Raw genomic sequence first — 27773 nt, forward strand, 5'->3', positions numbered from 1 at the left:
AGCTGTCACCAGAGATGTCTGCAAAAAACGTGGGCTAAGGGTGGTGGGGAAACTCAGCGGGATCTGGAGACCAGAGTGCACTCTGGGTCCCATGGTTCCTGCTGGCCCAGCAAACCTTTGTCTACCGAATATTTGCTTTTCCATTTCCAAGTGTATTTCCTTCCTCCCCTTTGAAATCCCAAACCATTACTGTCAACATCTTCCTTCTTTTGTTTAGCTGAGATGGTATTTAAGGTGAGGGATTCAGCCATTTTGGTGAGTAATTCAGTGTTCCTGGGTCATGTATATATTATTAAAATTTTGTTTTTTTCTCTTGTAATCCATCTCATGTCAATTTAATTCTTAGATCAGCCGGAAGAACCCAGAAGGGCAGAGGAACATTACTTCCTCCCTGACGCTGGTCCTTTACAGTATGAATTTTCCAGCTAAGTGTAATCACTGGTACCTCAATTCTCTCCCATTACAGATCAATATAGGTGAAGAGGAGAGAGAGAAACACGATGGAGAAATTTTCTATCTGGAAGAATACACTTTGGCCAGGAGATGATGGTGGTTTCCACAACATTACCCAGAGAAGCCCAAAGTTGATATCATACTTGAAGCCCCAAACGTCCATACAGTCGATGCCACTTACAGTGGTGCTGCATGGTCCTGCCGGTGTCGGGAAAACCACAGTGGCCAAACAGCTGATGCTGGACTGGACACAGGACGACCAGGCGGAGACATCCAATTCCGCCTTCTATCTCAGCTGCAAGGACCTCAACCACAAGGGGACGTGCACTTTTGCAGAGCTGATATCTGCGAACGGGCCGGATTTGCAGGATGCCATTCCAGGGATCCTCACCCAAGCACGGAAAATCCTGTTCGTCGTTGATGGCTTTGATGAGCTGAGAGTCCCCTCGGGGGCGCTCATCCATGACATATGCGGCGACTGGAAGAAGCAGAAGCCAGTGCCCGTCCTCCTGGGGAGTTTGCTGAAGAGAAAGATGTTACCCAGGTCCACTTTAGTGATCACCACTCGACCGGGGGCCCTGAGGGGGCTCCGGCTCTTGGTTGAACAGCCACTCTTCATAGAAATCGAGGGGTTCTTGGAGCTGGACAGGAAGGCGTATTTCCTGAAACACTTTGAAGAGGAGACGCAAGCCCTGCGAGCGTTCGAGTTGATGAGGGAGAACGCAGCTCTGTTCCACATGGGCTCAGCGCCTGCCGTGTGCTGGATTGTCTGCACGTGTCTGAAACGGCAGATGGAGAGGGGGGAGGACCCTGCCTCGACCTGCCGGACCACCACGTCCCTGTTCCTGCGTTTTCTCTGCAGCCAGTTCACAGCAGCTCGCAGCAGCTGCCCCAGTGACTGTCTCCAAGCTCCGTTGAAGTCTGTGTGCCTCTTGGCCGCTGAGGGCGTGTGGACACAGACATCTGTGTTTGATGGAGAAGACCTCAGGAGACTTGGGGTGAAGGAGTCTGCCCTCCGTCCTTTCCTGGACAAGAATATTCTCCGGAAGAGCAAAGACTGTGAGGCCTGCTACTCTTTCATCCACCTCAGCGTCCAGCAGTTCCTGGCCGCCATGTTCTATGTCTTGGAGACGGAGAAGGAGGACGTGGGTGGCCACAGGTGCCACATTGGGGATGTGCAGAAGCTGCTGTCCAAGGAAGGAAGACTGAAGAACCCCAGCCTGACCCAGGTGGGCTACTTCGTGTTTGGCCTCTCCAACAAAGAAAGGGCCATGGAGCTGGAGACGACTTTTGGCTGTCTGGTGTCCATGGAGGTCAAGCAGCAGTTACTGAAATGCAGATCAATGCCCCAGGGGAAGAAACCCTTCTCAACCATGGACGCGAAGGAGGTTTTGTATTGTCTTTATGAATCTCAGGAGGAGGAGCTGGTGGAGGATGCAGTGGCCGCCGTCACGGAGATCTCTATCCACTTGACAAGTACATCGGAAATGATGCAGTCTTCTTTCTGCCTTAAACATTGTCAAAACTTGCAGAAAATTTCACTGCAGGTAGGAAAGAGGATATTCCTGGAGAATGATGCCACGTTGAAATCAGATGCTCAGGTTGAGAGGTAAGAACCCATTACAAATACATATATTTTTTAATGTTACTGGTTCTCCCATCTTCAGCCTCAGCCCACACTCTTTTAGGAAGAGGACAGAGTCCCTGCTACTCCCTATGGCTTAGGGTCAGAATCCTCTGGGATGCCTGGCTGAAATTTCTTTCTGCCAACTCACCATTAAAGTTGGGAAACATGACGTTCAGATTAGGAATGGGAGCTTTGGAACCTTCCTTTGTTTTAGTATTATAGTTTTATAGTATCCTACTATATATTATACATACTATAATACTATAGCGTAGTATACTATAATACTGGAGTACAATACTGTAGTATTATAGTTTCCGTGTGGCAAATGGGCTCAGGACACTCTAGACATTTCATATAACTTCCCTCCCTGCCAATTCTTTCAAAACATTTGTTTTAATACACAGCCACCATGCTGTACGTTACATCCCAGGATTTAGTTATCTTATAACTGGGTGTTTGTACCTTTTGATCAGCTCACCACTTTTTTAAAAAATAAATTTACTTATTTATTTTTTGGCTGTGTTGGGTCTTTGTTGCTGCGCACGGGCTTTCTCTAGTTGTGGCGAGTGGGGGCTACTCTCCATCGCAGTGCGCGGGCTTCTCATTGCGGTGGCTTCTCTTGTTGTGGCGTACGGGCTTAGTTTCTCCCTGGCACGTGGGATCTTCCCGGACCAGGGCTTGAACCCGTGTCCCTTGCACTGGCAGGCGGATTCTTAACCACTGCGCCACCAGGGAAGTCCATTCCTTGTCTTTCCGATGATAGTCATTCTTACAGGTGTGAGGTGGTATCTCACTGTGGTTTTGATTTCTGTTTCCGTGGTGATTAGTGATGTTGAATATTTTTCATGTCCCTGTTGTCCATTCGTATGTCATCTTTGGACAAATGTCTATTCAGGTCCTCGGCCCACGTGTTACAATCGTTTTTCTTCTCTGTTGAGTTGAGTTGTATGAATTCTTTATATATTTGAGCTACTAACCCCTATCAGACATACAGTATGCAGACATTTTCTCCCATTTAGTAGGTTCGTGTTTATTTTGCCGATGCTTTTCTTGGCTGTGCAGCCTACCCGTTCTTGTTGCTTTTCCTGTACGTGCTTTTCATAGGTGGTCTTGTCGATGCCTTTCTCCTAGGTCACAGCACGACCATCATTCTCTTCACCTCTGGGCAGATCTCTGCTCTGTGTTCAGTTCAAACAAGAACCTGAACTTCCTGGATGTGAGGGAAAGCTTTCTGAGTCAGTCCTCAGTGAGGATTCTTTGTGAGCAGATAACCCATGTCACCTGTCATCTCCAGAAAGTCGTGTAAGTAGCAGCTGATCTTGCAGTGGTGATCCCCAGGTGTTTTAAATGTGGGAGCAGTATTGGAATGCCCAGCCAGGCTCTGACCAGCCAGGTGCTCAGAGTGCAAAGAAATGAAATGGTTGCTATCCGTAAATGTGTCTAGTTGGAGAATCATATTATGTGGAGTCATTTTTATGAAATTTGGCCGGGAATTTGGATACTAACCCTTTATCATACATCTGCTGTGGGGCGTATTCAAAACTCAGCCTATAGAAAATATAGCCACATGCATGTTAGGAGAACTGGGTGGGAATTGGGGAAATATTCCAGAGAGGAAAGTTTCAAATATGTGAGTGAGAATGTGTTGATGAAGCAATGGTGCACTTATGACTAATGTGTGGGATGGGATCGAGAAATTAGTCTGAGTCGAGTAGGTTGTGGCAGAAGCAACTTAAGATGTGGGTCACCTGGGCAGGTGATTATTAGCACATCCTTTTAAACCAACACATGTTCTTTTTGATGATAGCCATTCTGTCAGGTGAAGTGATATCTCATTGTGGTTTTGATGGGCATTTCCCCAGTTAGTGACGCTGAGCATTATTTTTATGTGATTTTCTGTTGGCTATCTGTATGTTTCCTTCCGAACAATGCCTGTTTAGATCCTCCACCCATTTTTATTTTTAATTTATTTTTATTTTTATATTTTTTTTTGCGGTACGCAGGCCTCTCACTGTTGTGGCCTCTCCCGTTGCGGAGCCTGACGCGCAGGCTCAGCGGCCATGGCTCACGGGCCCAGCCGCTCCGCGGCATGTGGGATCTTCCCAGACCGGGGCACGAACCCACGTGCCCTGCATCGGCAGGCGGACTCTCAACCACTGCACCACCAGGGAAGCCCCCTCCACCCATTTTTAATTGGATTGTTTATTTTTTGTTATTAATCTGTATGAGTTCTATTTGGGATATTAACCCCTTACTGGATATATTGTTTTGCAAATATCTTCTCCTATTCAGTAGATTGCCTTTTTGTTTTGTTGGTTTCCTTCACTTTGCAAAAGCTTTTCAGTTTGTAGTTCCATTTGTTTTCTGTTTTGGTTTCCTTGTCTGAATATACAGATGCAAAAAAATATTTCTAAGAGCAACGTCAAAGAGTACTGCGTGTTTTCTTCTTGGAGTTTTATGGTTTCAGATCTTAAGTTTAAATCTTTAATCCATTTTGAGTTTATTTTTGTATATGGTGTGAGGAAATGGTCTGGTTTCATTCTTTTACATGTAGCTGTCTAGTCCCCCAGTCCCCAAAGGAAAAAAAAAAAAAAAGGAAAACACAGCACATATTCAGGGGATAAACTTTGTAAGTTATGTTTAAAATTACACAGATACATTGAAACTTCCCCCAAACCAACATACCTTAGAAGGCTTAATTAAGCCACTGGAAAGGTTGTGTTATTTCCTTGGACAAATTGCTATGCCGAACGTCAGCTGACTGTACCTGCTGATGTCAGGTGACGTGTATCTGGTTCATCTCAGAATGCCATAGGACTTGTGTGTACAAGGCCACAAACATCTAACACAGGTTGGTGGCAGCAAAGGTGGCAATTTCTTCTGTATGACTTTGAAAAGTTTACATTGTTCTGGTTTTATAAGGTGTGCATGAGAGGGTAAAAACTAGGAGGTACATTTAATTTTTTCCACTAAGAGTTTAGGACCCTTTAGGCAGGAGCTTTGAACAGTAGCATCTCCCTTATTCTGGCTTTCTCTGTGCTGAAATTTAATTTTGAACTTCTTCTGAATGAGCCACAGGGAATGTTCATTATCTAAAAGTGAAGCATTGAGGGTTATAAGACCAAATGCTTGTTTATGGAGAAAAGTATTTCATAGTGTGTGTGTGTGGGTGAATTGCCAGGTTTGGAGGTACTAGATAAAAACAGATTAAGAGGACTTTCCTGGTGCCGCAGTGGTTAAGAATCTTCCTGCCAACGCAGGCAACATGGGTTCGATCCCTGGTCCAGGAAGATCCCACATGCCACAGAGCAACTAAGCCCGTGCGCCACAACTACTGAGCCCGCGGGCCTAGAGCCCACGCTCTGCAGCAAGAGAAGCCACCGCAGTGAGAAGCCCGCACACCTCAATGAAGAGTAGCCCCGCTCGCCGCAACTAGAGAAAGCCTGTGCGCAGCAATGAAGACCCAACACAGCCATAAATAAATAAATAATAAATAAATAAATTTATATTAAAAAAAACAGGTTAAGAAGCTCTAAAAACAAAAACGAAGATCTGAAGTGAGATTGTAGAGGAAGAGGCAGTAATCCAGATGTTGATTTCCCCCCCCCTCAAATTAGGGTGGATTAAGCATGCTTTAAAAAGAGACCCTGACAAAAGTCCTTTCCCCAGTTATTTCCTACTGTCTACACAGGAAAACTTATGAGCTAGCTTCATTATTGTATAACATGAGGTTGACAGAGTCTTATTCTCAAGAAGGTGGCACAGTTAGGTGCTGGGAAAATCTTTTTTAGACACTGAAATGTTTCTTTGAAGCCCAGAGTTTGATTAGAGAAAATTATGTTCCACTTAAGATTTATTCAAATCCCAGTTAAAATCCTACAGTCACGCTAGATGACAGGAAAATAAAAAACAAACAACGCTTTTTAAAAAAAATTTTATTGTACAGTTGATTTACAACATTGTGTTAATTTCTTGTGTCCAACAAAGTGATTCAGTTGTACATATATATTCTTTTTCATATTCTTTTCCATTATGGTTTATTACAGGATATTGAATATGGTTTCCTCTGCTATACAGTAGGACCTTGTTGTTTATCCTATATATAAATAGTTTGCATCTGCTAATCCCAAACTCCCAGTTCTTCCCTCTCCCACCACCCCTCCTCTTTGGCAGCCACCAGTCTGTTCTCTATGTCTCTAAGTCTGTTTCTGTTTCGTAAATATGTTCGTCTGTGTCATATTTTAGATTGCACATATAAGTGGCATCATACGGTATTGGTCTTTCTCTGCTTGGCTTACTTCACTTAGCGTAATAATCTCTAGGTCCATCTATGTGGCTGCAAATGGCATTATTTCATTCTTTTTTATGGCTGAGTAGTTTTCCATTGTATATATACCGCAAGTTCTTTACCCATTCATCTGTCGATGGACATTTAGGTTGTTTCCCTGTCTTTGCTATTGTAAATAGTGCTGTTATGAACATAGGGGTGCATGTATCTTTTTGAACTATAGTTTTGTCTGGATGTATGCCCCGGAATGGGATTGCTGCATCCTGTGGTAACTCTATTTTTAGTTTTTTAAGGACCTTCCATACTGTTTTCCATAGTGACTGCACCAATTTACATTCCCACCAACAGTGTAGGAGGGTTCCCTTTTCTCCACACCTCCTCCAGCATTTGTTATTTGTAGACTTTTTAATGAAGGCCATTCTGACCGGTGTGAAGTGGTACCTCATTATAGCTTTGATTTGCATTTCTCTAATAATTAGCGATGATGAGCATCTTTTCATGTGCGTATTGGCCATCTGTATGTCTTTTTTTTTTTTTTTTTTGCGGTACGTGGGCCTCTTATTGTTGTGGCCTCTCCCGTTGTGGAGCACAGGCTCCGGACGCGCAGGCTCAGCGGCCATGGCTCACGGGCCCAGCCGCTCCGCAGCATGTGAGATCTTCCCGGGCCAGGGCATGAACCCGTGTCCCCTGCATTGGCAGGCGGACTCTCAACCACTGGGCCACCAGGGAAGCCCTGTATGTCTTCTTTGCACAAATGTCTATTTAGGTTTTCTGTCCATTTTTCAATTGGGTTGTTTTTGTTGTTGTTGTTTATTGAGTTGTATGAGTTGTGTACTTTGGAAATTAAGCCCTTGTTGGTCGCATTGTTTGCAAGTATTTTCTCCCATTCTGTAGGTTGTCTTTTCATTTTGTTTATGGTTTCCTTTGCTGTGCAAAAGCTTGTAAGTTTGATTAGGTCTCATTTGCTTATTTTTGCTTTTATTTTTATTGCCTTGGGAGACTGACCAAAGAAAATGTTGGTATGATTTATGTCAGTATGTTTTGCCTGTGTTCTCTTCTAGGAGTTTTATGGTGTCATGTCTTATGTTCATGTCTTTAAACCATTTTGAGTTTTTTTGTGTATGGTGTGTGGGTGTGTTCTAACTTCATTGGTTTGCATGCAGCTGTCGAATTTTTCCAACACCATTTGCTGAAGAGACTTTTTCCCATTGTATATTCTTGCCTCCTTTGTTGAAGATTGACTGTAGTTATATGGGTTTATTTCTGGGCTTTCTGTTCTGTTCCAATGATCTATATGTCTGGGTTTTTTTTTAACATCTTTATTGGAGTGTAACCGCTTTACAATGGTGTGTTAGTTTCTGCTTTACAACAAAGTGAATCAGTTATACATATACATATGTTCCCATATCTCTTCCCTCTTGCATCTCCCTCCCTCCCTATCTATCCTTTATGTCTGTTTGTTCCTATCTATTTAGGTCTTCTGCCCATTTTTGGATTGGGTTGTTTGTTCCTTTGTTATTGAGCTGCATGAGCTGCTTGTAAATTTTTGAGATTAATCCTTTGTCAGTTGCTTTATTTGCAAATATTTTCTCCCATTCTGAGGGTTGTCTTGGTCTTGTTTATGGTTTTCTTTGCTGTGCAAAAGCTTTTAAGTTTCATTAGGTCCCATTTGTTTATTTTTGCTTTTATTTCCATTTCTCTAGGTGGTGGGTCAAAAAGGATCTTGCTGTGATTTATGTCACAGAGTGTTCTGTCTGTGTTTTCCTCTAAGAGTTTTATAGTGTCTGGCCTTACATTTAGGACCTTAATCCATTTTTTTAAAAATCCATTTTGATTTTATTTTTGTGTATGGTGTTAGGGAGTGTTCTAATTTCATATTTTTACATGTACCTATCCAGTTTTCCCAGCACAACTTATTGAAGAGGATGTCTTTTCTCCACTGTATATTCTTGCCTCCTTTATCAAAGATAAGGTGACCATATGTGCATGGGTTTATCTCTGGGCTTTCTGTCCTGTTCCATTGATCTATATTTCTGTTTTTGTGCCGGTACCATACTGTCTTGATTACTGTAGCTTTGTAGTGTAGTCTGAAGTCAGGGAGCCTGATTCTCCAGCTCCATTTTTCGTTCTCAAGATTGCTTTGGCTATTCGGGGTCTTTTGCGTTTCCATACAAATTGTGAAATATTTTGTTCTAGTTCTGTAAAAAATGCCAGTGGCAGTTTGATAGGGATTGCATTGAATCTGTAGATTGCTTTGGGTAGTAGAGCCATTTTCACAATGTTGATTCTTCCAATCCAAGAACATGGTATATCTCTCCATCTATTTGTATCATCTTTAATTTCTTTCATCAGTGTCTTATAATTTTCTGCATGCAGGTCTTTTGTCTCCTTAGGTAGGTTTATTCCTAGATATTTTATTCTTTTTGTTGCAGTGGTAAATGGGAGTGTTTCCTTAATTTCACTTTCAGATTTTTCATCATTAGTGTGTAAGAATGCCAGAGATTTCTGTGCATTAATTTTGTATCCTGCTGCTTTACCAAATTCACTGATTAGCTCTAGTAGTTTTCTGGTAGCATCTTTAGGATTCTCTATGTATAGTATCATGTCATCTGCAAACAGTGACAGCTTTACTTCTTCTTTTCCGATTTGGATTCCTTTTATTTCTTTTTCTTCTCTGATTGCTGTGGCTAGAACTTCCAAAACTATGTTGAATAAGAGGGGTGAGAGTGGGCAACCTTGTGTTGTTCCTGATCTTAGTGGAAATGGTTTCAGTTTTTCACCATTGAGGACGATGTTGGTTGTGGGTTTGTCATACATGGCCTTTATTATGTTGAGGAAAGTTCCCTCTATGCCTACTTTCTGCAGGGTTTTGATCATAAATGGGTGTTGAATTTTGTTGAAAGCTTTCTCTGCATCTATTGAGTGATCATATGGTTTTTCTCCTTCAATTTGTTAATATGGTGTATCATGTTGATTGATTTGCGTATATTGAAGAATCCTTGCATTCCTGGAATAAACCCCACTTGATCATGGTGTATGATCCTTTTAATGTGCTGTTGGATTCTGTTTGCTAGTATTTTGTTGAGGATTTTTGCGTCTATGTTCATCAGTGATATTGGCCTGTAGTTTTCTTTCTTTGTGTATATGTCTGTTTTTTTGTGCCCATACCATGCTATTTTGATTACTGTAGCTTTGTAGTATTGTCTGAAGTCTGGGATGGTTATGCCTCCTGATTTTTCTTTTTCCTCAGGATTGCTCTGGAAATTCTGGGTCTTTTGTGGTTCTGCATAAATTTTAGGATTATTTGTTCTAATTCTGTGAAAAGTGTCATGGATAATTTGATAGTGATCGCATTGAATCTGTAGATTGCTTTGGGTAGTATGGCCAATTTAGCTATATTAATTCTTCAAATCCAAGAGCATGGGGTATCTTTCCATTTCTTTGAATCGTCTTCAGTTTCCTTTATTAATGTTTTGTAGATCTTAGCATATATGTCTTTCACCTCCTTGGTGAGGTTTATTTCTAAGTATTTTACTTTTTAAATGTGATTTAAAAAGGAATTGTTTGTTTACATTTGTTTACATTTCATTGTTAGTGTAAAAAAATGCAACCGATTTCTGTATGTTAATCTTGTATCATGCTACCTTGCTGAATTTGTTGATCAGTTCTAGTAGTTTTTGTGTGGAGTCTTTAGGGTTTTTTTTATATATAGTATGTCATCCTCATGTAGTGACAATTTTACCTCTTCCCTTCCAATTTGGATTACTTTTATTTCTTTTTCTTGTCTGATTTCTGTGGCTAGGACTCCCAATACTATGTTGAATAGAAGTGAGAGTGGGCATCCTATTCTTGTTTCAGATTTTAGTGGAAAGGGTTTCAGCTTTTCACCATTGAGTATTATATTGACTGTGGGTTTGTTATAAATAGCTTTTATTATGTTGAGATGTTCCCTCTATACCCACTTTTGTAAGTTTTTATCATGAATGGGTGTTGAATTCTATCAAATGCTTTTTCTGCATCTATTGAAACGATTATGTGTGTTTTGTCTTTTCTTTTGTTGATGTGGTGTATCACATTGATTTTGCATATGTTGAATGATCCTTGTGACCCTGGGATGAATTTAACTTGGTTGTGGTGTATGACCTTTTTTATGTGTTGTTGGATTTGGTTTGCTAATATTTTGAGAATGTTTGCATCCATATTCATCAAAGATATTGGCGTGTAATTTTCTTTTTTTTTGGTGGTGTCTGTGTCTGGTTTTGGTATCAGGGTGATTGTGGCTTCATAGAATGTCTTCGGGAGTGTTCCTTCCTCTTCATTCTTTTGGAAGAGTTTGAGAAGGATCGGTGTAAGTTCTTCGTTTGTTTGGTAGAATTCACCTGTGGAGCCATCTGGTCATGGACTTGTGTTTGTAGGGAGTTTTAAAAATTACGGATTCTATTTCACTTCTAGTGATCAGTTTGTTCAAATTATCTATTTCTTTTTGATTCAGTTTTGGTGGGCTGTATGTTTCTAGAAACTTGTCTGTTTCTTCTAGGTTATCAAATTTGTTGGCATATAATTGTTCCTAGCATTCTCTTACTTTTTTTGTATTTCTGCAGTATCAGTTGTGATTTCTCATCTTTCATTTCTTTTGTTTATTTGGGTCTTCTCTTTTCTTCTTGGTAAGCCTGGCCAGAGGTTTGTCAATGTTGTTTACTCCTTCAGAGAACCAACTCTTGGTTTTATTGATTTTTTTCTATTTTTTAATCTCTATTTTATTTATTTCCTCTCTGATCTTTATTTCCTTCCTTCTGCTGATTTTAGGTTAGGTTTTGTTCTTTTTTTCTAATTCTTTTAGGTGGTGGGTTAGGTTGTTTATTTTAGATTTAGCTTGTTTCTTGAAGGCCTGTATCACTATGAACTTCCCTCTAAGAACTGCTTTGGCTGCGTGCCATAGATTTTGCAGGTTTTTTTTTTTTTTTTGCGGTACGCGGGCCTCTCACTGTTGTGGCCTCTCCCGTTGTGGAGCACAGGCTCCGGACGCGCAGGCTCAGCAGCCATGGCTCACGGGCCTAGCCGCTCCGCGGCATGTGGGATCTTCCTGGACTGGGGCACGAACCCGTGTCCCCTGCACCAGCAGGCAGACTCTCAACCACTGCGCCACCAGGGAAGCCCTTGCAGGGTTGTTTTCATTGTCATTTTTCTCAGGTATTTTAAAATTTCTTCTTTGATTTCATCATTGACCAATTGGTTTTTTTAGTAGCAACTTGTTTATTCTCCATGTAATTGTTTTTTCTTGTTTCTTTTTCTGTTGTTGATTTCTACTTTCATGCCTTTGTGGTCAGAAAAGATGCTTGAAATAATTTCTATACTCTTTAATGTGTTGGTTTCTTTTGTGCCCTAGTATGTGGTCAATCCTAGAGACTGTTCCATGTGTACTTGAAAAGAATGTGTATTCTGTTTTTTGGGGGAGGGGGATGTAATGTCCTGAAAATATCAATTAAGTCTAACTCTTCTGTTGTATCATTTAGGATCTCTGTTGCTATATTGATTCTCTGTCTAGAAAATCTGTCCATTGATGTCACTGTGGTGTTAAAGTCTCCTACTGTTACTGTATTCCCGTCAATTTCTCCCTTTATGTCTGTTACTGTTCGTTGTATGTATTTGGGCACTCCTATATTGGGTACATATATGTTGATGAGTATAATAGCTTTTTCTTGCAATGATCCTATTATCATTATATAGTGTCCTTTATCTTTCTTTATAGCCTTTGTTTTAAAGTCTGTTTTGTCTGAGTACTGCTACCCTTGCTTTCTTGTCATTTCTGTTTGCATGAAATATCTTTTTCCATCCCCTCACTTTGAATCTATGTATGTCCTTTGCCCTTAAGTGGGTCTCTCATAGGCAGTGTATTGTAGGCTCTTGTTTTCATCCAATCTGCCACTCTGTGTTTTTTTTTTTAAAGGGTAATTATCTTTTCTAAAAAAATTAATTTATTTTTGGCTGCGTTGGGTCTTTGTTGCTGCGTGCGGGCTTCTCATTGCGGTGGTTTCTCTTGTTGCAGAGTGTGGGCTTCAGTAATTGTGGCATGTGGGCTCAGTAGTTGTGGCTCACGGGCTCTAGAGCACAGGCTTAGTAGTTGTGGCGCATGAGCTTAGTTGCTCCACGGCATGTGGGATGCTCCCAGACCAGGGCTTGAACCCGTGTCCCCTGTATTGGCAGGCGAATTCTTAACCACTGAGCCATCAGGGAAGCCCCCACTCTCTGTTTTTGATTGGAACATTTAGTCCCTTGACACTTAAGGTAATTATTAATAGATTTGTATTTATTGCCATTTTAAACCTTGTTTTCCCATTGATTTTGTATTTCTTCTTTGTCCCTTCCTTTTTCTTTTTGTCTTTCCTTTTGTGGTTTGATTTTCTTTTGTATTATACTTGTGTTCTCTGTTTGGTTTTTATGAAAAATATGGAATGCTTCACAAATTTGCTTGTCATCCTTGCACTGGGGTTATGCTAATCTTCTCTGTATCATTCCAATTTTAGTATAGGTACTACTGAAGTGAACACCAAACAACTCTTTTTTTTTTTTTTTTTTTTTTTTTTTTTGCGGTACGCGGGCCTCTCACTGTTGTGGCCTCTCCCGTTGCGGAGCACAGACTCCAGACGCGCAGGCTCGGCGGCCGTGGCTCATGGGCCCAGCGGCTCCGCGGCATGTGGGATCTTCCCAGACCGCGGCACGAGCCCGTGTCCCCTGCATTGGCAGGCGGACTCTCAACCACTGCACTACCAGGGAAGCCCAACAGCTCTTAATGGTACTTACTTTTAAGGAGTCTGTAATTTATTTGCTGACTTATAAACCACAACTTACTGTAGCCTAAATGAAAACTGCTTTGTGGAAATGCAAATGACTACATGGGGATAAAGTAGGAAGTGATTTATTCTTACTGGAAAAAGTCAGGCATTGAGGAGGAGGGAAAGTTGTATGTGAACTGAATGTTGAAAGAAATAAAGGATAAAATGTTGTCTGAGAGGAAGAAAATTTTCTCTATACTTCTAGGTTCTGGCTGGTGTAAAAGTGAATTTGACATGAGACAGATTAACAGGAGAAAATCAAACATTTAATAGCATGTGTACATGGGAGAGACCCAGAAAAATTGAGTAACTACCCCAATGGCTGAAATCTTCACATTAAATACTACCTTCAGCTAAAGATAATAGAGGATGTTGGGGGTAGTTGTTTGAGACTTCGGAGGAGAGGAAGGCAATTCACATGGGGATGGAAAAGCAAATGTTTGCTAAACAAATGTTTGCTGGGACTTGCAGAGACAATGGGACACAGGGTGCGCTCTGATCTCTAAGAGTTGACCCTACCACACCTAGCCCATATTCTTTGCAGAGATCTCTGGTGATAGCTCTATTCCTGTAACAGTCCCTCTGTCTAAATTATTCAGGAAGTTAGGGGAAAGGTCAAAGTCTCTTCCTGAGCATTTTCAGCCTTGATTGTTTTCACCGTGAAATAATATTCACGTCAAAGAGACATTTTGTAGGGGAGCAAAATGTGTCACCCCAATACAAAAAATAAGGATGGGGATATTTTCTCTGAAGATCGGCGTGAGCAAAGACAAGGGTGTATCAAGCCCTTTGCCATCCAATTCCATCTTCCTTCCCATCCCCATATACTACATCTGTTGGTAGTCTGTCCTCCTCTATCCAGCTATCGCTCGGTTGACTCGTCCTTCAGTTCAGCTTACCAGACCAGCTCGCCACCCCTGTCTTGACTTGTGACTTCTCACCCCACTGTGTGTTCTCAGCGCCAGCCATCTGCAGCACTCAAGATGGACTGAATCCCTTCTTTTTATTTTTCCTAGGATTAAGAACGTCTCCCCTGCCGATGCTTATCGGGACTTCTGTCTGGCTTTCATTGGGAAGAAGACTCTGACACATCTGGTTCTGGAAGGCAGTGTCCACGGTGATGAGATGCTGTTGCTGCTGTTGTGTGAGATCCTGAAACATCCAAGATGTAACCTGCAGTATCTGAAGTAGGTCTCCTGTCATTGCTGTTCTCAGCATGGGAAGGATGCTGTGAGCTCTGTAAACAAGAAAGAAGAGGGTGGCCACCCTGATTGGGTACCACGTTAAACAGGGGAACATATTCTCACATAGAATATGGATGGCATGTCAGCCTATAGTCTTTCCCCAGCCGGCTAGCCTTCTGCATTGAATGATGAGTCCTGAATGCAAGGAAACACTCAGAATTTTGTGTCATCTTCTAGCTTAGGGACATGGCATCTCAGGTTGCATGTTACCTACCTGTTGTGATTCCGAGTAGCCGTCAGCCTTAATTGGTGTTCTGGTTCCTGGTAGCTCACTGGTTTGACAGATTCCCTTCTCCTCAATGAGATCTCGTAATGAGTGCTCTGATTATCATCACCCATCGTGAGGGTACCATTGCACCCCCCTCTACTTAGTTGAGTAGCAACGTGAGGTACTGGCTAGTGACACAGGTTTTTGGATTTGGGAACCTTGCTTTGACCTTTATGACCTGTATGATGTTGAGCTGTCCCCTCATCCATGATATGGGGTTTTGAGGATTGAATGAAACATGGGATGTGGACTGCTTTGCATAGGCACCAGGCACAACTGTCAGCTCTTACCATTACGGATGATTCCTGATGGTGCTGTCTTTCATTAAATTAGAAAAAGCATCTGTTACTCTGAAGTGTGTTTTTGTTTGTTTGTTTCTTTAGATTTTTATTCAAACAAGTAGAGTTGACGCAAAAGAGTCTTGAGAAATGTGGGTAGTGAAATAACAATTGAAAGTACACGTTTGAAGCATGATATTAAAAAAACAGATTACAGACTTAGATTTAGTGTTGGTGTGTTTTATAAAATCTCAAATTTATAGAAAACATGCGTTTTGAAATTCTTGAGGAAATTATACTTCATAATTCGTGGCAAAGATGTTTACTAGTTGACATAGTATAAAAGTAGATGTTTACTCTGAAGTTGTGATAAATGACGTTTCTCAGTGACTGTACCGAAGCTCCAGAATGACAAATGGCTGGTGCAGAATCTCCTGGTTTTTGCTCGTTGATTTGAGGCACTTTACATTCTACCTTGTATTGAAATTACGTAAACTTATAATGTCCTTGTTATAGGTTAAGCTTTGAGGGAAGAAAGGTACTGATCTTAAGAACTCCAGTTTTGCTTATGACGTACGTTCTAATAGGTAGAGTATATGGATTGATTATATCCTTTATTTGCATGGCGCACAGTATCCTCTCTCCCCAAAGAACAGATGGAGGGAAAAAAGAATATTAAAAAGTTTAACTAACTGGTGAATATTTTGAACATTAGGGGCAGAGCCATTATTCAAACAAGCTTGTCCTGGAGTCCTGTACTCTGATTTGTGTCTACAAGAGCAGCTGAGTTTCCAACCCAGTATAATGGATTGCCTCAACGTTCTCTAAAATAGCTGTACCACATTCGTATTTCCGTCAACAGAAGGAGTTTGCAGTTATTCTTGTTCTTGCAACCCAAACTCAAACTTGGGACATGGCTGCCTAAGTGTCAAATTGTATCTCCTTGTTTTAATTAACATATTCCCTAATAACTTATGAAATGGAACTTTTTGAGTTTCAGGCATCAATTTTTTTAAAAAAGATTTTTTTTTGATGTGGACCATTTTAAAAGTCTTTATTGAATTTGTTACAATATTGCTTCTGTTTTATGTTTTGGTTTTTTGGCCCCGAGGCACGTGGGATCTTAGCTCCCCGACCAGGGATCGAACCCGCACCATCTGCATTGGAAGGCAAAGTCTTAACCAGTGGACCATCAGGGAAGTCCCCAGGCATCAAATTTTTTTTTCAATAGAATCACATTTAAATTTAAGTGGGATTGGGACAGGCTCAGGTCAGGGAAAGTGATATAAAAAGTGGGGTTTGAGAAGTAGGCCATGTTGGTGAAACTTCACACAGAATTGTTTTACTGATTTTTATTTTCCTCTTAGAGATGAGGCTGGATGATGATCAAATGGCCACAGAGATACTTGAAGAAGCAAAGGAGATCAGTTCTCTAATAGTTCAGGCCAGGGTTTGACGCATGTTGGAGTAGAATGACACGAGAATCAAGGATACAGTCTCCAAGCATAATTAGCTGACAGGGTCTCTTTGTCCTCCCAGAAGAATGACTTTCCCCCATTTATCCCGCAGGTTGGGTTCTTGTTCTGACACCCCTCAGCGGTGGGCTGATTTCTCCTCGGCCCTCAAAATCAACCAGTCCCTGAAATGCCTGGATCTCACAGCCAGTGAGTTTCCGGATGAGGGTGTCAAGTTGCTGTGTTCGACTCTGAGACACCCAATGTGTTTCCTGCAGAAATTGTCGTAAGTCTCTCCTCTCTTCCCATGAAACATCTTCATTTTAGGTCTGGGGCCACACAGAGAAGAGCAGTGGGAAGACCAGACTTACAGGGCAAACCCTATGGGACCTCTTACAGATGGAGACCCCTGGTGCCCATTTTGGTCCCAGGTAGATGAGGCATGCATTTTTGCTTGCCCTCGTCTCATTTCTGGTCCTTCAGGCTTTGATCACCAGCACAGGATAGAGAGGGTGGGACTTGCATTAAGGGCTGTCAGCTGGGAAGTTTGGACTTTGGAAATGTCTTACCACTTACGTGGTGCTTTTGCAGGTTGGAAAACTGTCACCTTACAGAAGCCTGTTGCGAGGAGCTGTCTTCTGCTTTGATTGTCAACCAGAGGCTGACCCACCTGTGCTTGGCCAAAAACAACCTTGGTGCTGGCGGGGTGAAAATTCTGTGTGAGGGCTTGAGTTACCCTGAATGTCAACTACAGACCTTGGTGTAAGTCCCTGCTGGCTTGTGTGTGTGTGTGTGTATGTGTGTGTGCATGTGTGTATATTGTATGTACATTCACACACCTGGATTCAAGTAGGACAGAAACAAGAGTACTTAATTCCACTTGAATGAAACCAGCAAGATTCTGGTGGAAATTAGGCAAAGAACAGTTAGAAACAGATGTTAATGTTTGCATGTCTTTTAAGAGTAAGGTTGACCTTCCAGCCTCTCCCTATTCTGAGAATTTGAGATAAGCAGCTGGTTCTCAGCTGCTGGTCCGATGTTCTGTGTATTTTCTGAAAATTCACATGACATCTTCCAGCAGATGGGAGTGGATTGAGTTATATAGTAGGGTTCAAGACCGGAGAGGAAGCCAGGTATTCAATTTATAGTCGCAGAGAGAGAAAAGGAGAAGGTCATATTTCTGCTTCGACAGTATTCATTAGAAGAATATAAAATTTTCCATATGATGTCACTACATAGACTGCTCTGTTTTACAGAGTTGATTTAGGCATCTAAACAACAACAAACATCTGATGCTTATAAGCACTTATTGTGTATCAGGTACTCTACTAAATTTTGAGACCTTTTAGTCCTTACAACCACAAGCAATAGTTACCTTTGTTTCAATTTTGCCAATTAGCTAATTAGAAAACCAAAGTTTAGCCACTTAGTTTGCCTATGGTCACATCTGTGTAGTGGGTATGAAGCCCCCTCTATAAACTGAGGTATCAATGATCATTACCTGAAATACATAAAGGCAATGTTTGACCAAACCTCCAGTTTGTAGGCTGTCAAAACTTAATTTTAGATTTTGTTTTAACTTCTCTCCCCAAGCGCCCTAGATTCAAGTATGGTTTTCAGGTGTCACATCATACAAAGCATGGCATCTTTTGGTCCAGTTATCATCCACCTGCTGTTTGTCATGTCACTTCAGGCTCTACAGCCTCTGTCGCTGTTATGCCGTACGTGGGACACAAGGCTTTTTAGGGATGATTGCAGGTCCACCTGCCTAACTGTACCATGGGAACATCCTTCTCTATGGTCAGGAGGCGTTGTAGGGGTCTAAGCTTGGAGGAGTCTGCAGTGTTTAAATTAGAGACATAGCCACTCGTATCATGAATGTCGTGCATTTGATGTACCACAGTTATGCTGGGACAATTAAATACAGGACTTGAAATAAAACATAAGACAGGGAGGATGGAATCCCAATGACCTAACCGTGCAGAAAATAAGTGAGGCCTCAGATCCAGTCTCAGGTCTGTCTGAATCCAGAGCCCTTCACCTATGTGATATGCTATCATGCTAGGAAAACCTGTATCTTAGGAGATGCGTGTCTGTTTCTCCGTAATAAAAGGTGGCAGACAGAGGCCAGTTTAACACTCTACCATCTAGGCAGAGTAGACATAATGTAATCATCATTCCATGTGTTTTATGTTTTTATGTAGCCTACCTGAAAGCATATGGCTCAAGGTAGCATGTAAGTGATGCTGGAAGTAACAGCCATTTCACAGGATGTGTGTCACAGAGGGATAATAGACTTCTCTTCATATGACTATAATTGTAGGTTGTGTCATTGCAACATAAACAGACATGGCTGCAAATACATCTCAAAGCTTCTCCAAGGAGACTCCAGCCTAACAGACTTGGACCTGGGTTTCAACCCCATAGCCACTGGATTGTGCTTTCTCTGTGAAGCTTTGAAGAAACCAAACTGTAACCTGAAATGTCTAGGGTAAGTTGCTTTCTTCATTTTAAAGATGTTTTGGAAATATTTAATCTTTCGGAGATTTTGGAATACAAACTGCGATAGTCTCACTTTGTCCAGTTTTAGGAGAGAAATTGAATACAGGTAACTGGGTGTTTACAAAGTTGATCAGAGGGCCAGAGGGAGTGGTTTTAAGCGGGAAGAGCCTCCAGTGAAGTAGACCTCAGGATCACACTGCGTCTGGTGGGGTCCAGTGATCAGGACACAGTGGGCCTACCCCAGTTCAATACCCGGGGAACCGTAGATGGATACCACCCTCAGGATAGGCAATGGCCCCAACAGGATGGCGAGCTTTGAATCACTTCTCTCTTCCAAGTCTGTCAAACGTATCTCGTTGACGCAACCTGCTTTGCAACCAGAAGCCTACTGGGAAGAGAATCCGGGTTATATAAATGTAAAGACTTCCTGAGCCTTGAGCAGAGAGCCCGCTAGGATATATGGTGGTTTTGTTTACTATCCTGGCGTCTTGGCTGTACCTGGGGAACTTAAAATTCTTGATGGTCACGCTTCCCCCAGATGAACTCAATCTTGGAGGAAGTGGAGCCCAGGTAGCAGAATTTTTAAGGATATTCTGGTTGGTTCTAATACTCAGTCAAGTCTGAGCTCCTCTGAAGTAGAAGTTGGAGAGGAAAATCCAAGGTATCCACAGATGGGAACTCATCTCTCTGGATCAGTGAACACGAGCCCAGCACCATAGCAAAGGCATTGAACAGGGGCTTTGACATCAGAAGCTGGTTCAGATCCCATCTGATATTAATTAGCTGTGACTTAGGACATTTAACTCTTCCCTTACAGAATGGGCAAGTCTTCTCTATGACCCATCCTGATAACAGCACAATTAATGCATTGGGTGAATTACTTTGTAAACGCATCAGCCTCATTGTACACATTTTTTTTTTTTTTTTTTTTTTTTTTGCGGTACGCGGGCCTCTCACGGTTGTGGCCTCGCCCGTTGCGGAGCACAGGCTCCAGACGCGCAGGCTCAGCGGCCATGGCTCACGGGCCCAGCCGCTCCATGGCATGTGGGATCTTCCCGGACCGGGGCACGAACCCGCGTCCCCTGCGGACTCTCAACCACTGCGCCACCAGGGAAGCCCTCATTGTACACGTTTTTATATAACAAGCATGTGAATCCATTTGCTACCAAGTCTCAGACCATTGTCTATGAGGGACCCCCTTCCTGTCTGTCGAACTTCATCTCATGCTTTTCTCCCCACCTTGGTGTGTACATCACTCAACTAGCCCCTCAGTTCCCAGAACCCACCCAGTTCTTTCTCTCACTGCAAGGTCTTTGTCCTTAGTGTTTTAAAAAATTTTTTATTGAATATAGTTGATCTACAATCTTGTGTTTCGGGTGTACAGCAAAGTGATTCAGTTTTATATATATATTCTTTTTTGGATTCTTTTCCATTGTAGGTTTTTATAAGATGCTGAGTATACTTCCCTGTGCTATACAGTAGATCCTTGTGTGTTATCTATATTATATATAGTACCATGTATATTTTAATCCCCAACTCGTAATTTATCCCTCCCCCCACCTTTCCCCTTTGGTGACCATAAATTTGTTTTCTATGTCTGAGTTTATTTCTGTTTTGTAAATAAGTTCATTTGTATTTCGTGGGTTTTTCTTTTTCTTTTTTTTTTTTGACTAGAGCATACAGACCCTGGAGTTTGCAGGGCTGTCTGCCAATACTCCTCACCTTAGTTATTTTGGGGGAGCACAAACTAGTTTTGATAGTTCAGAGGTCTTCTGACTGTCCTATTGCAGCCTGATCTGTTCTCTATAACAAATAATAAATTGACTCTAGTATTGTCCTGCCCAGTCACCAGAACTATACATTTTTAAACACTTATTTTTATGGAGGGGGAAATTCACACGGCGTAAATGAACCACTGTACACTCAGTAAACAGCTCAGTGGCGCTGACTGTACTTGTGTAACCACTGCCACTGTCCAATTCTAGAACTTTCTCACCATCCCCAGTGGAGAACTCTATTCCCACGAAGCAGTCACTCTCCATTCCCTTCCACTCCTGGCAACCACAAAGGTGTTTTCTGCTCTAAAGATTAACTTATTCTCTATATTTCCTAGGTGGCTTTTTGTGTCGGGCCTCTTTCAGCTAGCGTAATATTTTCAAGGTTTTATCCACGTAGCAGGTGTAAGCATGTCATTCCTTATATGGCTACGTAATATCCCATTGTATGGATATACCATGTTTTGTTCATCTGTTTACTTGTTAATTTTATTTAGAGAGAAATTGAATCTATTTTCTGTATCTCCAGTGGCTACCATAGTGCCTGGGGCAGCACAAGGGTGGTTAGAGACTCCGCATATAGTTAGATGTGCAGGTGGGGCAGCGGTCAAGGGCATGTGGCTGAGGGGTCCTTCTGGCTTGAGTTGGCTAACTAGGGTATGTATAAGCTGGCATGAGCTGTATCTACCCCAAAGAGTGTCTCCCTCTGTCCTCCATCGGCAAAGACATCTTTTAGTCTAGAAGGAGCTCTGGGAAAAGGAGATAAGGAATGGAGGCCATGGTAACATAATGCATCCCTAGCTTAAATAACTCAACTAGCTATAGCGTCTAAGAGAACACAATCCTATTCTGTTCCCTGACTCTCAGGCTCCTGCTCTTTTGTGCCTTTCATCATTTCACACATCCATTCAGACTCTCCTGAGGTGCCTCTTTCCAGATACCTACGAGATGACCGTCTACCACCCCACCACCTGTACCACTAATGCTTCATCTGGGTTACCAGCTGTCATAGGGATTTTTAAATTTTTTATTGGACTAGAGTTGATTTACAATGTTGTGTTAGTTTCAGGTGTACAGCAAAGTGAGTCAGTTACACATATACATATACCCACTCGTTTTTATATTCTCTTCCCATATAGGTCATTACAGAGTTTTTTTTTTTTTAAAGAAGATGTTGGGGGTAGGAGTTTATTAATTTATTTATTTATTTTTGCTGTGTTGGGTCTTCATTTCTGTGCGAGGGCTTTCTCTAGTTGTGGCAAGCGGGGGCCACTCTTCATCGCGGTGCGCGGGCCTCTCACTATTGCGGCCCCTCTTGTTGCGGAGCACAGGCTCCAGACGCACAGGCTCAGTAGTTGTGGCTCACGGGCCTAGTTGCTCCGTGGCATGTGGGATCTTCCCAGACCCGGGCTCGAACCCGTGTCCCCTGCATCGGCAGGCAGATTCTCAACCACTGCGCCACCAGGGAAGAGTATTGAATACAGAGTATTGAATAGAGTTCCCTGTGCTATTCAGTAGTTTCTTATTAGTTATCTGTTTTATATATAGTGGGGTGTATGTGTCAGTCCCAATCTCCCAATTTATCCCTCCCCAACACCTTTCCCCTCTGGTAACCACAAGTTTATTTTCTACATCTGTGACTCCATTTCTGTTTTGTAAATAGGTTCATTTGTACCATTTCTTTAGAGTCCACATGTAAGCGATATCATATAAAGATATCTGTCTCTGTCTGACGGACTTCACTCAGTTCGTCATCTGGATTTATTGCATTATCTCTGAATGTAGTCTGCACGTTTCAGTTCTTGATTTCCCAGCGTTGGTTCTCAACCCATCACCCCCGAGGTGTCTTTCAACTTGCAAGCCAGGCCATAGCACTTGTCTTTCAAAAGCTCCTCGTATCACTGTGGATAAAATCTGAAGGTTTTATAATAGCCTACAAGATTCTCTGGGATCCTATAAATAGTTATGAGCCACTCTTTCTACTTTCCTGCTAGCTTGGCATTTCAGCTACACTGGCTTCCTTCCCCCAAATATCATAATGGTTCACTCAAAACCATTCACTCAAAGTGGTTCACTTTTCCCCCCTCCTATCATCCTTGCCATGTGGAATTCACTGACCATCACAAATCTACTTAATCCTTCTCTGTCCTATTAATCCTAATCCTGTTTATTTTGTTCTGACACTGTTATATCCCGTCTTCAATACAACGTGTCCTGATGTCACTAAAATAAGCTCCGTGAAGAAAATAATTTTCATTTCTTTGCTGCTAGGTCCTCAGCAAGTAGGAGTACGCCTGGCAACACGGTAGATTGTCTATAAGAGCTCGCTTAAATGAGTGGGTTTCTGTACTTTCCCAACAGGCTGTGGGGCTGCTCCATCACCCCTTTCAGTTGCCAGGATCTCGCCTCTGCTCTTATTAGCAACCAGAGCCTAGAAACTCTGGACCTGGGCCAGAACATCTTGGGGCAGAGTGGAGTAATGGTGCTCCTGGAGGCTTTAAAACAGAAGAATGGCCCCCTAAGGACACTCAGGTTGAAGATAGACAAACCTACCGTGGAAATCCAGAAGCTGTTGAAGGATGTGAAAGAAAGCAGTCCACAGTTGACGATTGAATGCAATAATGCCAGAACAGCCAGGTCCTTATGTTGTCACTTCCTTTCCTGAAGGAAGATAACTCTCTCGCGTGTCCCCAAAGGGGGCCGTCTGATATCTCTAAGACATCTCATTAATGAAGGACGTCAAACGTTAATTACACTTGACGTTCAAATCAAAATGTAGATCAAAATGTAGAATTGAGCACTGGTTTTTCACCCTCCGGTTTCTGGTAAATTCTGCACAAGTCACGCACCCACTTGATGTTAAAATGTTTTCTCTCACAAGGATAATAAAAAGCAAAGCACTTTGTTTGATGCTGTACTTATTAATATGCCCAGCAGCTCACTTAGGGTGAACTTGGCTTACTTAGTCTAGGAACAAGTGTTACAACGTTCATAGATGATTACGTGGGTTTCTTCTACTTTTCTGCCCTCGTGCAGGTGTTTCTTGGCCTAATATAATAGTTGGCCAGTGAGCCTACATGATAGTGTGGCTTGTGGTTTTCTTAATCAGTTTTATGCTATTCTAATCCAGGAGTTGGTAAGCTTTCTCTGTAAAGGGCCAGCTAGCTGATACTGGGTTGACCAAAAAGTTCATGTGGGTCTTTCCATAAGATGTTATGGAAAAACCCAAACGAACTTTTTGGGCTAACCCAATATTTTGGGTTTTGCAGGCTCTATGGTCTGTCATAACTATGCATCTCTGCCATTATAGTGTGAAACAGCCAAAGACAACACATAAGGGAGTGGACGGGGCTGCATTCCAATGAAACTTTACAGAAACAGGCAACAGGCCAGATTTGGCCCATGTGTTATGGTTTGCCAGTTCCTGTGCTGAACTGTCCTGTTATTGAGAAGCATACATCTGACCACATCACTCTTCTCTTTAAATGTTCAGTGATTCTGTATGTACGTAATTCATACCTGTTGCTGGTAACTCGTAGAAAAGGCTGGAAAGCCAGTTCAGAACTTTAAAAAATAAAGTCACCATTTGGTGCTAATTTCTAGGCACTGACAAAAGTGAGTAATCGCTCCTTCCTTAATATTTCCACCAAACTTAAGAGGTAGGTGATAAAACTACCTTAAGTAGTCTTCTACTGATACAGGAGTCTTTATCGATAGGGAACGTTATCATAAAGTCCCAGTTACAGAAACAGCGGCCTATAGTTAGTGATTCAGGTTGAAAGCTTAAACGACACAATTTGTTTTGGATTTAGGGTAACGTTTTCAGTGAACTTTTCTCCCTGACACTTTTCACCTGATAACTGTAAACACCCCAAATCTCACATTTTTAGGTGAGATGAAATGTATTCTTAAAACTTTATTCTTGGCACTTCCCGGGTGGTGCAGTGGTTAAGACCGCCTGCCAATGCAGCGGACACGGGTTCGAGCCCTGATGCCACAGAGCAGCTAAGCCGTGTGCCACAACTGTGGAGCCGGCGTGCCACAACTGTGGAGCCCATGCACCTAGAGCCCGTGCTCTGCAATAAGAGAAGCCACCGCAATGAGAAGCCCACACACTGCAACAAAGAGTAGCCCCTGCTCGCTGCAACTAGAGAAAGCCTGTGTGCAGCAACGAAGACCAAACGCGGGGGGTGGGGGGGACGGAAACCTTGAATAATTTAGCTTGTATACACTTGAAAGCTAACAGGTGTTATCCCTCAACATTTTGAAGATACCATTGCATAGGTTTTAGCTTTCGTTGTTGCTGTTGGAATATCTGCTCTGGGTCAAATTGGCATTTCTTTGTAGCATTTCTCTGTAGTCAGTCACCCCTTTATTCTGGCTGTTGAGATGTTCTCTTCGATTTGTCTTTGAGTACTGACATGTTTGAGTACGGATATTCCTTTTATTTCCTATTTTTTATTTTATGCTGGGGATTCAGAACTCTGGGGAAAAATTTGGCTTTTATCTCTTTATATATTGTCTCCCATTTTCTGTGTCTCATTTTACCTTTCATATCCCTTTCACATTATTCCTTCTTTGCCATATTTTTTGTGGGTTAAACATCACATTAGTTCTTTCAACCCATCAACTAGAAGATAAAGACCCCAAGTTAACGTAGATCTATGAACTCAAGTACGGAGGTAGTATGGCTTACCTTAGTTGCTCGTTGATCCCAGGAAGGACCCAATTTCTTTCTCTGTGTTGCATTGCCATCCTTAGCAGGCCCTTATTAAGATAAATCTGCTCAAACACTCAAGGCTGCTGTGGTATTTGGGGTGACGCTCAGCTGATGCTAACTTAAATCAGGCTTTCGGATACCGGTGTTTAGTGGGACCTGGTTAGGCAAGGATTTCAAAGGAATAGATGATGGAGGAATTGAGTATGGATCAGAAGGAGTGATCACGGTATTAGAGGTGAGGCTGACGGAGTCAAAATTCAGCGTTCTCCTTGAGTACAAAGCTCTTGGGTAGGATTTCTGTTTTTTAAAAAAGATACGGGGACTTCCCTGGTGGCGCAGTGGTTAAGACTCTGCGCTCTCAATGCAGGGGGTCCGGGTTCGATCCCTGGTCAGGGAACTAGATCCTGCAACTAAGAAGTCCGCATGCTGCAACTAAGGAATGGGCGAGCCGCAACTAAGGAGCCCGCCTGCTGCAACGAAGACCCAGCACAACTAAAATAAATAAATAAATATTTTTTAAAAGTTACAAATATAGTCGAGAGAGGTTGTGGTTGACAGTGTCTGGGCCAGACCCTCCCAGAATTTTAAATACATTCTGATTGACACTCTGTAGCAGTTCATTCCCCCCTGCCCCCCAAAGACCATGTTATTTTATCTATTTATAAAGAAGGAAACAGGGAGAGGACTCCCCGCCACTGAGCATGATTTTGCCCCCAATCTGACAATATCTGGAGACTTTTAAAAAATCATGGCATGATACACATCACATCAATGTTAGCATTTTCATCGTCTTCAGGTATACAACTCAGCAGCATTCAGTGTATTCACAGCATTGCGCCACCAGCACCACCATCTAGTTCCAGGACTTTTTCGTCACCCAAAGGAACCCCTGTACCCGTTAATCTACTTTGTCTCTATGGATTTGACGACTCTGGATTTTTCTGGGTCACACAACCGGCTGTGCTGCTGGCTTCTAGTGGGCAGAGGCCAAGGGTGCTGCTAAACACCCTGAGGTTGAAAACCCCACTGCAGATGGACAGCATGTGATGTCTTCAGGATATTACACCCTCCCATGGGTCCCCAGCTAGGTAAAGACAAGACCTAGGAGGGGTAGTGTCTCTTCCTTCGAGAGAGCAGGTGTTAAAAACCTCAGCCTTGTGGTGTCAGGAGGGCCTCCCTCAGCATCCCAGCCTCAGTCCCTTCATGGCTTAGCTCTGCTGGGGCCAGAGGGCTTGAATGGTCGCAGAATCATGGCTCATCCTCTCACCATTCTGCTCAGCCTTGGTGAGTCCCAGAGAGAAGGTGGGGGACACCTGTTACTAGAAGTGGAGGTGAACTCTTGGCTTTGGGGTTGGTCTCACCAGGGCTCTCTTCCAGGCCATGCGTATGAACCAGGAGACCAAGGTATGGGAAGGCGAGTCCTTCCCTCAAGAGGATACTTATCTAACCTCTTGTGGGTTTTTTTAGCAGTCAGAACACACACAACATTTATCATTTTCTCTCTTACGTAGGTGTAGTTTTTGGTACCCCAAAATCGTTACAATGGTAACATCAAGGATCACTGATCACGGATAAGAATAAGAATAAAGCATAATAATATTAAAAAAAGTTTGAAATAAGGCAAATATGACCAAAATGTGACACAGAGAGAAAGTGAGCAAACACTGTTGTAAAAATGGCACTGGTAGACCTCGACAGAGTTGCTGCAAACCTTTAATTTGTAAAAAAAAAAAAAAAAGAACAAAAGAAAACCTGCAAAGCATAATCAAACAAGGTATGCCTGTATTTCAGTAGTTCATTCTTTTTTATTGCTGAGTTCACTCTGTTTACTCTTTGTTTTTTTAAAGATTTTTATTTTTTTGGTGTGGGCCATTTTTGAAGTCTTTACTGAATTTGGTATAATATTGCTTTTGTTTATGTTTTGGTTTTTTGGCCGCAAGGCGTGTGGGATCTTAGCTCCCCTACCAGGGATCGAACCCACACCCCTCGCAATGGAAGGCGAAGTCTTAACCACTGGACCGCCAGAGACGTCCCACACTCTGTCTATTCTTTCACATTATGCTGTAGAGACAAGCAAAACTCATTCTCCTGCTGATGGACTTTGGGCCGTTCCCATGACCTGTTGATTTAGAACTGTGTCCTGAGGCACCGCAGAGGTATGCAAGGTCCACTCGGGATTAGCTGCTAAAGCAGAGGTCAGAACCGCCGTGTTACACCTCACTGGGAAAGAGCTGACTAGCTTTCCAGGGGCTGCAGCATCAGTGTTAAGGGAGAGGCAACCGAGGTTAAGTCAGAAACCAGTAAACCAGAGGCCGTCACAGCTGCCTGATG

General features: G+C 42.4%; 1 protein-coding gene and 1 non-coding gene across 13 annotated transcripts in view; one reads left to right on the forward strand and one right to left on the reverse strand.

Annotated features, from left to right (window-relative positions):
* Nucleotides 1-500: 500 nt before the first annotated feature.
* The window catches only part of NLRP7 (NLR family pyrin domain containing 7), a 232412-nt gene continuing 205139 nt past the window's right edge, over nucleotides 501-27773 (forward strand). For all 12 annotated transcript variants that reach the window (XM_060289612.1, XM_060289603.1, XM_060289608.1 and 9 more), the window contains exons 1-6: nucleotides 501-2062; nucleotides 3212-3382; nucleotides 14218-14388; nucleotides 16561-16731; nucleotides 17037-17207; nucleotides 18769-18936. In XM_060289612.1, coding sequence (XP_060145595.1) covers nucleotides 501-2062; nucleotides 3212-3382; nucleotides 14218-14388; nucleotides 16561-16731; nucleotides 17037-17207; nucleotides 18769-18936 — 2414 coding nt within the window. The remainder of the gene's footprint in view (nucleotides 2063-3211; nucleotides 3383-14217; nucleotides 14389-16560; nucleotides 16732-17036; nucleotides 17208-18768; nucleotides 18937-27773) is intronic.
* Nucleotides 12810-12916, reverse strand: LOC115849770 (U6 spliceosomal RNA). The gene has a single exon (XR_004038134.1). It is a non-coding gene; the product is annotated as a U6 spliceosomal RNA (small nuclear RNA).

Source organism: Globicephala melas, chromosome 19, assembly GCF_963455315.2.
Source record: "Globicephala melas chromosome 19, mGloMel1.2, whole genome shotgun sequence".
Taxonomy (NCBI): Eukaryota; Metazoa; Chordata; class Mammalia; order Artiodactyla; family Delphinidae; genus Globicephala; species Globicephala melas.